This window comes from Cornus florida, unplaced genomic scaffold (genome assembly GCF_030987335.1).
Source record: "Cornus florida cultivar Cherokee Brave unplaced genomic scaffold, ASM3098733v1 CherokeeBrave_3.0.0_Hap2_Chr01, whole genome shotgun sequence".
Classification (NCBI taxonomy): domain Eukaryota; kingdom Viridiplantae; phylum Streptophyta; class Magnoliopsida; order Cornales; family Cornaceae; genus Cornus; species Cornus florida.
In genome coordinates this window covers 105,340,668-105,352,468 of record NW_026775571.1, presented here as the reverse complement: position 1 = coordinate 105,352,468, position 11,801 = coordinate 105,340,668, and the positions used below count along the sequence as shown (strand labels likewise).

Sequence of the window (11,801 nt, the reverse complement as noted above, 5' to 3'; positions counted from 1 at the left end):
CCATTCACATTTCAATTCTTAGAATAGGAAGAGGCATAAGAGAAGAAAAATGCCAGATTTAACCCAAAAGCTTCTGATACTGTTTGTCCACGTGACCAAAATTTAGTTTCCCAAACCAATTGTCAATACAAAGGAAACCCAAGAAGGAAGAGTTAAGGCACTCAAAGGTTTAATATAAAACATGAATCGCAGGTTGCTATATCAAAGTATATGAAGTCCATCAATACACGAATCATTTTTCATAAAATATTGGCTAAATCAGTAGATTGCTATATCAAATGTATATGAAATCCATCACCAAACAAAATCTCAAAGGAAAAGTTTTGATCTAAGGGGAAGGGTAAAGTTTTGAAATTAAAATTGATAAAATTAAAAAATATATATATAAACTAACTATATATATTCTGTAAGGCAGGCCAGGTCAGGGGGCACGTGTCCCCCTAGGCCTTAATTGGCTCCGCCACTACCTTTGGGTCATGAGTCGAACCACTTCACACATCCGAGACTTGTTCAGATCTCCATGCCTGAATAATCTATTGGCCGATTGTTTCATGGTGTGACTTAAGTCTTACAATCTCTTTCTTATTTTGAATACCCTTTTCCTCTTAAGCTATGCCAACGCGCTCTTATGCTTTTTGCGTATCATTTAAATTTTATCACTTTCATGTTCTCACTTTATGTGAGTTAGAATGTGACATATGTTTGTGAGTAATGACACTTTACATTAATACTCTCAGTGTATTGTAAATTTTTGTGCAGAAGTCACCATCGTAGGCCACTTGTTATGGAGAAAATAAAAAATGGAGCATTGATGACACATTGCATTAATACCCTCCGTGTATTGTAAATTTTTCTGCGGAAGCACCAGGCTAATCTCACCATCGTGGGCCACTTGGTTATGGAGAAAAAAAAAATGGAGCATTGGTCGAGTAAGGCCCATGCTTGGGTATGGTAACCATAGTGACAAGGATGGTACTTAATAGTGCAGGAGAGATGTAAGTTCTCGGCAAAATGTCAAAGTTTGGTACTTTAAAAATTACTGAAAGTATTAATTTACGGGCATATGCATACTCTTGTAAGTGGATGTGTTATTTTAAATAAAAATTCTCAATTTCTTGTCCCATCAACATAAATTGAGAGTTTCACTTACGTGGTTCTTCCCGATGCATCAATTATTTTTACCAAGTCCGCATATAAGTACAAAACGGCATTGTTGTCAATCAGTGTGATATTATTTGGGCCCAATCATGTGGGCCACCTCACTTAGTTGGCCCATGTGGTTCTCTTTGACAACCCACTTGTACGCCATTAGACTCCTTGCTTTTGGGGGACAGTGATCCACTGATCCGAGCGATCGTAGAATTGTATGAGAGGGCCATATTAAACAACAATAATAGTAATAGGGGTATTGTTATATATATATATATATAGACGGTCTGCAAATAAAAAAACATATCTCATACATAATGAATGTTGAATCCTTAAAAAATGATGATTGATATCTACTTTTGTTGGAATGATTCTAAGGTGGGATCAAAATGTATCCAAATAAATAATTATATATTTAATTTATATCCCATCTACCAATCAATAGCCTGCATTTCCCTACTCATGCTAATTTCTCAATTAAATTTAATAGGGGTATTGTCATCACCTAGTTTAAGTTTTTCGGTGGCAATCACTCACACCGTTACACCTTATCAGAAAAACTGGAATAGCATCCCTTCTCAGACAAGGTGTCTTTTCTGTCTTGTACTAATTGCACATCTCACAATATACGTTTTTACTTGTTTCTGTATCAATTTCACGCCAAGCCAGAGGAAGAGCACATAATACTGGCCATGACCAGAAAGAACCACAAAAACAATTGAATCTCACAAAATGATGCCCACAACTTAATCAAACCCCTCTTATATGGACAAAACTCAATAATGGGGTGAAAATTCTAAGAGTAAAATGGTACAAATCGAGTTCCAATATAATTGGGCAATGAGTAGCTCTTTTGTCATCTAAAGTTGCAGCAATGTGCCCGACCTCTTACCAAATTGTCCCACAGGCAGATCATTTGTCTCGGGGACTGGTAATGTGCGGTGTAATAGTCTTCCATGCACCCATACTGACAAAACTTCCAGTTGTGGGAGTACTGGACGGGCGTAGAGCTGTTGAACTGCTCAACCCACATCCCCATGCTCACATCCTCCATCTTGAAAAGCTGTGAACAACAATGGAACAATGTGTTTCAGTAAGACCTAATCGGTTTGGACAGAAGGCAGCTGTACAGCTTATCCCTTCTCACTGGGTGATATAAATGGACAATGTTTCTCGTGTTACAAACCCTTAATCTTCGATTGACATGTTGAGAGATAATAAATTTAGCTATATCACTCGAAATTATATATCCAGGCCCATTGGCATAAGGAGGATATACTGCTTCTGGCCACTCCTGTTACATTAAATATTCATCCTTTAGATATAGAGGGAAAGAAAAATAACATGCATCTACCACAGAGATTAGTGTTCTCTATTTAAGTAAGCATTGAATTGATATAGCATTCGAAATAGTTTCAGTAACTCAAAGGATAAGAACAGAATTCCGTGTCCTCGTATATCTAAATTATGAATGCAACTTCCATACCTCATAAGTTACTGCCCATTTCCCACTTCTAAGAGGTCGATGCAAGAGGTTGAGATTGCCCATATACAGAGACCTTTTAGAAGAGACGCCTTGAATTTCTTTCAAGACAGTGTCCACCCTAATAAAAGTGTCGTCATCGCATTTCATAATGTAGGCAGCTGTCACATTTTGAACCTGCATGGTGAAGGTTTGCTATGTAAGGAATCAAATACAACTAAGCCAACTAAATTGATTGTTCGGAAAATAAAGATCATTCTCAGGCAGAATTAAATAAGACTGAATAATGAAAATGAACTTACCCCATATTCACAAATGGCAATAGTTTTAAGAACCACTAACTCATAGCGATCCATAAATGGCAAAATCACAATATCACCAAAGTAAGCAGCTTCCTTCTTCAGCACTGCATTCACCTCCTTCCTTGGATTCTACATATGATCTTTTTGATGAGTGACCCCAAATGAAATAATTACAAGACAATAATAATAAAATGACTAAAAATATGAGTCATAGAGGCATGTTACAAACATAAACAAAAAGGTGAGACGAATTTTGATTGTATAATCATAAAATATAAGCAATTTAAATCATTCTTTTCTTTTAGGTTATTACATGCATTTCACATGTGCACCACATGAACTTTGCATTCCATGTTTATACATAACAATTAAAAATATAGAAGCATATAAATATTCCACGTAAGAATTGAGATCATAAAGAGCAATCTCGAATGGAGAAAAGGAGTAAAGAAAAATATTGTAAATCAGATTGCAGACTTACAAGTTACAACTCTTATCATTATTTATAATAGAAAGATTTGGTTTGTTATTGTGCTTTGATTACTAGTTTGGGAAAAAGTACAGGAAATGGCATGAGAAAGAAGTAAAATTCACCCAATAAAAGGAAAAGCAATATATATGTATATATATGTGAACATCCATATAGGGCGCAAAGGCATGCATATGGCATGAGTGTGCTTGCATGCATGCCATGGTTTGTGCTGAAGGCCCCTGTTTATGTGGATGAGAATGCCTACCATGATCGATCGAAATTGATTGAGACAGGATTATGATTTGATGGAGATGCATAAGAGCAAATAGGAGTAATTAGGCATTCCATATACATACATACATAAATACATATATACATACATAGTTTCACGCGTAGTGTGAGAGGGAGAGAGGCAAGAAAATCTGCTAAAAGAATTTTTTTAAATGGATATAGCTGGTTCCACAAATTTGAGTTTTATAAAACAATGAGAAATATTAAGAACACACTGGTTTCTATCAATTAGCATTAAATACATTGGGAAAAAAAAAAAATAGAATAGAAAACATCGTATAACATCATTATGATGCTTCAGAAAACAGTACTTTTTCGACTCATTCTTTGCAAGCTTCTTCAGTCAAAGGTGCAAATATCAAACAATAATTTTTGGTAATATTTTAAATTAGGTAGCATACATTATCTAGTTGTACAGCGGAATTTTCACAATAATTTGATTAAACAAGAAGAAGGAAACTCTGCTGCAGCCACTCGGCACAGACTCTATGGGCAACACCCAGAAATTCATATACGAACACTTGCAGTGAAAACCAAGAGGGCAAGCTCTAAGAAACCTGACATTTTAAACAATATGCAACCTTTTTTTGTGGTCTAACTAAAATGAAATTCTTTGTTTACACAATTCACTAAACAAAATTTATTCCAATATTTCGGGTAAGTTGTATGAATCCATTTAGCCCTAACTAAAGCCCTGATTCCATTTACCCCCAACTAAAGCACTGATTCCAGATAAACCACTCTCTATTTATATCCAACCCATGTTAATTTTGTATTCCCTTGCCTCCATCATCACCCTCACTACTAGAAGGTGCAACTTGGAAAGCTTAAGCAGATTGCGGGGGTCAACCCAAGTCAACCTGAGGTATAAACTCCTTAATCTAAGTCCAAGCCCAGCCCAGCAAGTCAACCCCCAAATATATTTTCTAAGACCAGGTTAGACTCGGGTTAATAAAGTTAGGTTCAAGTTTGTCAAGCCAATCTTGGGTTAGGCTCGATTGCTAGTATTTCAATAATTATACTATTACCAATAGCCATATAGAATGGGTTTGGGTTTGACTCGTAATAAACCGAGGTTGAAAAATTCCAGACCAAGCCAATCTGAGTAAAAAAAGAGCCACATTAGACTTCTATACTAATGTAGCTATTGGTCTTTGCTTCACATGGCAAAACCATCTTAGTCAATTCATTCTCATTTTATCTCCGAGAAAAGTGGTACTTCAATTGTCTCACAAATTTAATCATTTCTACCTTTATTGTCTTATCACACATCCATCACAACATCCATCTTTCGACCACACTTGTATATGAATATGTTTCTTAATCATCTAACTTTCTATGCCATAATGCGTGGTAGTCTAATAATTGTATAATAGAATTTAACTCTAAATGTTAAGAGGTATAATCTAAATCACAAATATATGTCGAAGGGGAAAAGGCCTTCTAGCTACTTGGGTCCTACTTGTTGTTCATTCAAACCATCAATGTTTGGGATGCATTTATAAAACGGTTTAAGAGGAGGTAGGCAAATTAGGAGTCTTCTGTGGAAGAGGAGCACGCTCACCTTTTCTAACCGGAAACACCTCATTTAATCTATATACTTACTTCACGTCCTTATCCCCATTCCTGTTTCCATTGCTAAAAGACTAGCAAAGCTGCAATTGGAATCTCTTTGGAGAGGTTTATGGAATGAGTTCTAATGCAATCTGGTTGAACAGAAGATGGTTTCTTCACTAACGTAAGTGGAAGTGCCTAGTATCCTAAATCTTTGATCGTTCAGTCAAGTTCTTATGAGGTAATAATTGTGGATATTTGGGATGGAGAGATGCAGTTTATTTATTTAATTATTTGATAAATTGGAGAGATGCAGTTTATAATGGAGGGTAGGGAAGGGGCAGTATGGAAACAAAAATAGGGGATTGGTATTATAGAGATGTTCAGATTTCATATGGAGTGGGAGTGTAGAATATCATTTGGAAAGGGTGGAATGAAATTGTTGAAAGTACAAGATCTGGTGGAAGGTGGTAACCAAGTTAGATTTCTATTTGATCATTGATGTGCTAAAGGCTCGCTTCACAGTTCCTCCAACGACCCCTCGCCATTATGGTGAGCAGGCCTTGGTGGCAGGCTGCATTCATTTCACAAAGACGGGGGCAGTGTGGGACGTATAATTCCATAAAACCTCTACAAGATTGTGAATTGGGAGATATTCCATGCTTGCTTTGGCGCTTTGTACACTACGTTACTTTACAAGGCAAGGAAGCTGTGGGATTGCATAGGGGTGAGTACAAGGTGAAATATTTCTATAAGTCACTCTAGGTTCAGCTTTTCCTTGGGAGGTGGTATGGCACACAAAAACAGTTTTTGGTTGGATGGTACTACCTGGGAAAGATTTCGATTATGTACATCCTTAGGATGAGAGACTTCCCATAGTCAATTGGTGTTGAATGTGTAAAATAGTATGAAGAATCAGTAGGTCATTTACTGTTGCATTGTCTAGTAGTGAAGGATTTGCAAGCCCCCTTGTTTGCTTTATTTGGGGTTCATTGTGACGCCAGATAAGCTAAAAACCTATGCGCTGGGGCGGTGGAGTGTAGGAGGAGGAGGAGAGTAGTATGGCAGGTGGCCCATTGTACCTCTGGGAAGTGCTTGATGGTGGGCTGCATTGTGCCTAGTTGGTCTTACCCTCCCCAATATTTGTATAGTTGACCTCTCTCTCTCTGACTTTTTTTTTGGTGGGTCACAGGGAGAACAACTTTGTTGTTGCGTCCTTTTGTAGAGTTAAAGCTTTGAGGATTCGGATAGTTGGTCTTGGGTTGCCAACTCTCAGAGGCGTTTTGAGGTGAGATCTTTCTCCAGGTGTCTCTCGGTTGATCCTAGATCTAGCTTTCCTTGGAAGTCTGTTTGGCGCTCTAAGGCTCCTCTCAAGGTGGCTTTCTTTGCATGGACCTCTGTTCTGGGAAGGATCTTAACCCAGGATAACTTGAGAAGGAGAAACCAGGTGGTGGTCAATCGTTGCTATATGTGTCTCCGTGATGAGGAAACAGTGGATCACCTTCTCATTCATTGCTCTATGGCTAGAGAGTGCTGGGATTTGATGATTGGCTTATTTGGGCTTCTTTGGGTTATGCCTGGATCCGCTAGAGGATTGATTGAGGCCTGGAGAGGTTGCCTTGTGGGGGCTCACATGCAAGATGCATGGAGGGCTACGCCGCTCTGTGTGTGGTGGTGTATTTGGCTTAAGAGGAATAAGAGATATTTTGCTGGGAAGCAAATGTTGATTTCGGTGCTTAAATTCTCGATTCTTTCCACTCCTTTTTGTTGGGTTTCAGGGAGAGATCATAGATCATTAGAGGAGATTGTTGATTTTTTGGCCTCTCTGAAGGCTTAGAGGCCCTTTGTGGTCTTGTGTTTTTCTCTTGGGTTCCTCTCCCCTTTTGAGCGCTTCTATAAAATTTTATTTATCAAAAAAAAAAAAGCTTTGTATTGAATATTGATACCTTTTTACATACTTCCAGTGTATATGGATGCACTCTCTGGTTCTTCCTCGTAAAACTTTTACTTACCAAAATATCATCACATAAAGTTGAAAAACTGAAACATTTTTTTAACGAACCAATACACACAAGTTGCAAGGAACCAACATTTTTGTCTTTCCTCACTTTTTAAATATATAAAATTATCTAAATTTTTAATGTGAAAAATGATTTGGGAACCTTACCAATGCAACAAAGAAACGAACTACTACAGTTGAGGACTTGATTGCTGAAGATTGCATCCAAGTTTTTCTAACTGCCATACGTTCCGCAAAGTGATTGGTAGCAGAGAGAACCCCAACAAAAAGTCGAATAGGACTTTTGGACAAAGGACGAGCTTTCCACTTTGTAGACATTTCCAATACTCTTTGGGGAGAGAAACTTGGATGAGAAGTTGGGAGGGAAGTAGCATAAACTGAATGAACATCCACATCACCTTTAATCTGCAATCCCGTTGCATCTTCAAGTGTGAAACCCTGAAGAAATGGTAAGCTATGGTCAAGAACACATTTCCATACTCATTGCAGCAAACAATTGATAACAAGACAATGGCATGCAGTTGAACAAGAGATTATATCATTTAGACATTAAAGGTGTGTAAATACACTTAAAAGTCTATAAGCAACATTAATTGAGAAGACAATGCAAAAGAAACTAAAAGAGGAACTCTCAACCATAAGCAATTTTGACAATGCCATTCTCAAAAACCTAACACGCATGAAAGACCTTTCTTCATAAGGGGAACAATAACAAGAAAATCATTAAGCAGCAAATATTGGCAATGTGATTTACATTTCTTTTACAGTTCACATCATTCATCTCAAACCACTCTAAAGAAGTTCATAGATTAGATGGTTCAAATCATTTGATTTTTCCACTTGGTACATAACTAAAAATTACACATTGAATGATCAGGGAAGGCCATAGATAGACTCTAAAATTTGACAGAGTTAATAGAGTTGTCATTCTGATATTCTGGTAGGGTTGCAACTCAGGTAGGTGGGCCAGTTGAGGCATTAAGCCGGGGTATAAAACCCTCAATTCAAGCCCCAACCCAATGCAAGCATATTTTTCTAAGCTCGGGTTAGGATTGGGTTGGCTAGGTTGGACGTGTTAGACTCGGGTTAGAATCTGATTGCTATTTCAATAATAATACTAGTAATATAAGGCCAGGTTCGAGTTGAGCTTGACTTGTTCAACACCCCGGCCCTAGCCCAAACTGAAATGGTGTCAGTTTAATAATTTTCAATGCAAACCCAACTCAAGCAACAAAAGGACTGGCCATACCCATCCAAAACTCGGGTTAACCTGTCCATAACACTTCCCAAATCTCAAATAACAACACTTTCCAAATCTCAAGGAACATACCGTCCGATATGGGAATGAAGTAACATGGCGACCCCCAACATTTATATGGTATCCATCAACACCAGCTCGCACAGTCAAGACAAACAATCTACCCTCCACAAAAGGAAATGGCCAAGTCACTTTTGGTTTCTGCGCACGCCCAATGAATCTCCTGAACCAAGAGGTTGTCTTGGATTCTTTTGAATCTACAGCATTATTCCGCATCCATTTTTCACATCTCAAATATCCATCAACTGCCAAATACAACATAAATTAGGAATATGGTAAAACTCGAAAGCCATGGAGCAGGACTGAGAAGGATGGAAAGAAAAAAAAGGAAGATATGAGCTACTAGAAATGCAGACTAACATTTACATGATAGAAAAAGAGTTAGAGTTTCTAAGGAGTGTCTAACAGTGCAACATCCTTCAGAAAGAACATGAACATAGGACAAAAATAAAATGGTCAGCACCATTCAGCAAAAGCAACAGCATCTATAAGCAAGAAAAACATATATAAATTAAGGTTGGACGAGGAGCTTGAACAACAAGTTTCAAGTCTGTAACAGAATTGCAATGGGCACAAGCTATCTGGATGAAAGGATAAAAGGAAAAAGGAGTCACATGAATATTTGGGATATTACCACATCAATAGACTTCAAGACCTTCATGTGACAGAGGCAAGACATACCCCTTTAAGCCTTGTCATTTAATGCAGTGATGCAAGCATGCAATCAGAACAGCTAGACTGGCACAGAGACATAATCCTAATATTCAATCATTCACGCGTGAAAGAAGCATACTAAACCTAAATTTATCAGCAATTTCAAGCATTTGAAAAGCCACAGACACAGGAGAAATGACAAAGCCGTTAACCTGAAAATTTAAAGCAATAAGAAGAAGAAAAGAACACTCCTCAGTTAAGATACAATAAAAGCTCAAAACCTCACACACAATGTCCAATTTTAAAAGTAACACAAATGTGGGCCAAACAAACAGTCAGCAAACTTAGCTTCTAACATTTTGACATGTAAGGAAAAATTTGAGACTCTTGGAGAACACATCAGTTTCTAAAAAGTTATGCTTCATATTTTTTTCTCTCTCTATTTCCATTTCTCTAAAATATTGCTGGTCGGTTCATAGAAAGTCCATACAGTAAAGCATACACATAAGTTAACTTAGGAAATTAAACCTCAGTAAACACTCAGAACCAAGTTCAACAAAATTTTAAATCTAAAGAATACTTATCATTTCTGAAATAGGGATACATAATATAACCACAAAGTTTAGAACTATTAGCCAAATGTCTATCAAAACCACAATGATGTCTTTATTATAAACTGTATATAAGTATAGAAGTTTCTATGCTCTTTTGCAATTTCCTTGTAATAATAGTACCAAGGCAACAATGCTCCAATTCTAGAAGTTAAAGCTTTAACAGAAAATTTTAATTCTGTTCAAAATTAATCAAGTGGTTGATAAACCGATCCTACATAACCCACGCCTCACATTATTATACATAAGGCAAATCTTAGTGCCAAAAGAAGAGTAAAGGAGGAGGTGGAAGGGGAAATGGATATGAAAATAAAGGATAAATCAAAAAAAAAAAAGTAAACCCTTACCAAGCATGTCATCATCGTTCTTGGATGCTAAACCATCACATCTTTGAGCTGTCCCCCATTGCATCCTATAGCAGGTATTGTGCTCAATGACTGGCCGACGGCTCCAATCCCCTCTTAATCGAGGATTCAGATGCAGAATCTTCGGTGGATCCTCCCCAACTACAGAATTTAATCCTTGCAATTCAATCATAAATTGTGAAACCCTAACCAAGGTATCACCACTGCGCATTCTAGCAAGCTGGGGTACAAACTCCTGATGAGCATAATGGGGCGTACCCACCACTGTAATGGAAGAGCCCGCAGCAAGACCACAAGGAAGGAACATGACACTGTCTCTCCTTGCCAATTCTTCCCCACTCATAGATACCCATGAAGGGCATGACTCGGGCTTCCCCTCAAGTATAGAACCCGGGCTAGTCTCTTTTCCATCAAATTTTTCTACTTCTTCCCATGCCTTCAAGCCTAATGTCCAAGCCTCATCCGCCATTTTCTCCAACACTGACAAATCACTAGTCCTATTTCTTCGCCTCATAATGGCACCAGTAATTCGACCATAACGATGCTGGAGAGGCTTTATTTGCCGTGCCTCTGTTTTTTCATCGCCTAAAGGTTCCTTTTGTGGCCTCAATGGCGCATTTTGGATTTCTTTATCTTCTAATCTCCTATGAAATGTATCCCTATAAACAGAACTGACAAAAGGTTTGCTTAAATCTCCATCTTCTCCATCCCCAACTGATGATCCTTCCGAACCCAAATAAGTATCATCATCACTCAACACCGCCGCAATCTCCAAGAAATGTGGGAACTTGACGGAGATAAAAATCAAGTACAATGCAGCTATACCCAACAAGAAATGCGACAGTTTTAACCTCTTCAAGCTAAGAGGTTCACTTCTGAACCTCTTCATCCTCTAAAAGCTTACACAATTAACTTCAATTCTTTACATAAAACAAATATATCTACAACCCATTTGTCACAAGCATCACAAATATCAGACCCAAATTCAATCTCCCAGTAGAGAGATCAGCATTCACCAAATGTACTCAGATTAACACACTACTGTAGAGTAAAAATGGGCTACCAAATAAATCAGCTATTATAAATCAACCAAAACTGTCACAATGCAACAACATAAACTGAGATGAAAAATCCAAAACCGAAACAGCAAAAATCAAATCTTGATGAGAACAAATTCACTGTAACTTGTACGAACCCTAATTTAGCAATGTTCCACAAACTTCACCAGAAGTCTTCAGATAACTTCGATCCCGACGAACCCTAGCCTTTAAGCAATGCACGGTAGCAAAAGGCAAAGCACAGAATAGAGAGAGAGAGAGAGGGGGGGGGGGGGGGGGGGGGGATTCGAGAGTGTATGTACAATTAAGAGTATGTATGTGACCCTCTTGAGAAAAATAACTGAACTTTTGGTCTGAAAAGTAAAATAATTAAAATTTGCTTTTGGTGCTAAAATGGAAAATAATCTACTAATTTTTGTGCATTAATGACTCAATTTTGCATAATGGCCCATGACGGTGTAAGACGAACAATATTCCGTTTTAACGTTTTGCAAGGCGTCAAGAGGGAGCATGCGACTTTGTGA

General features: G+C 37.8%; 1 protein-coding gene across 1 annotated transcript; it reads right to left on the bottom strand.

Annotated features, from left to right (window-relative positions):
- Positions 1–1,838: 1,838 nt before the first annotated feature.
- On the bottom strand, positions 1,839–11,541 carry LOC132311749 (hydroxyproline O-galactosyltransferase GALT2). Its single transcript, XM_059809826.1, has 7 exons — positions 10,202–11,541; positions 8,602–8,834; positions 7,419–7,709; positions 2,935–3,063; positions 2,636–2,809; positions 2,336–2,443; positions 1,839–2,212 (listed from the first exon to the last, which is right to left on the bottom strand). The coding sequence occupies exons 1-7, from the start codon at positions 11,106–11,108 to the stop codon at positions 2,006–2,008; spliced, it is 2,049 nt and encodes a 682-aa protein (XP_059665809.1). The 5' UTR covers positions 11,109–11,541; the 3' UTR covers positions 1,839–2,005.
- Between the last annotated feature and the right edge of the window lie 260 nt (positions 11,542–11,801).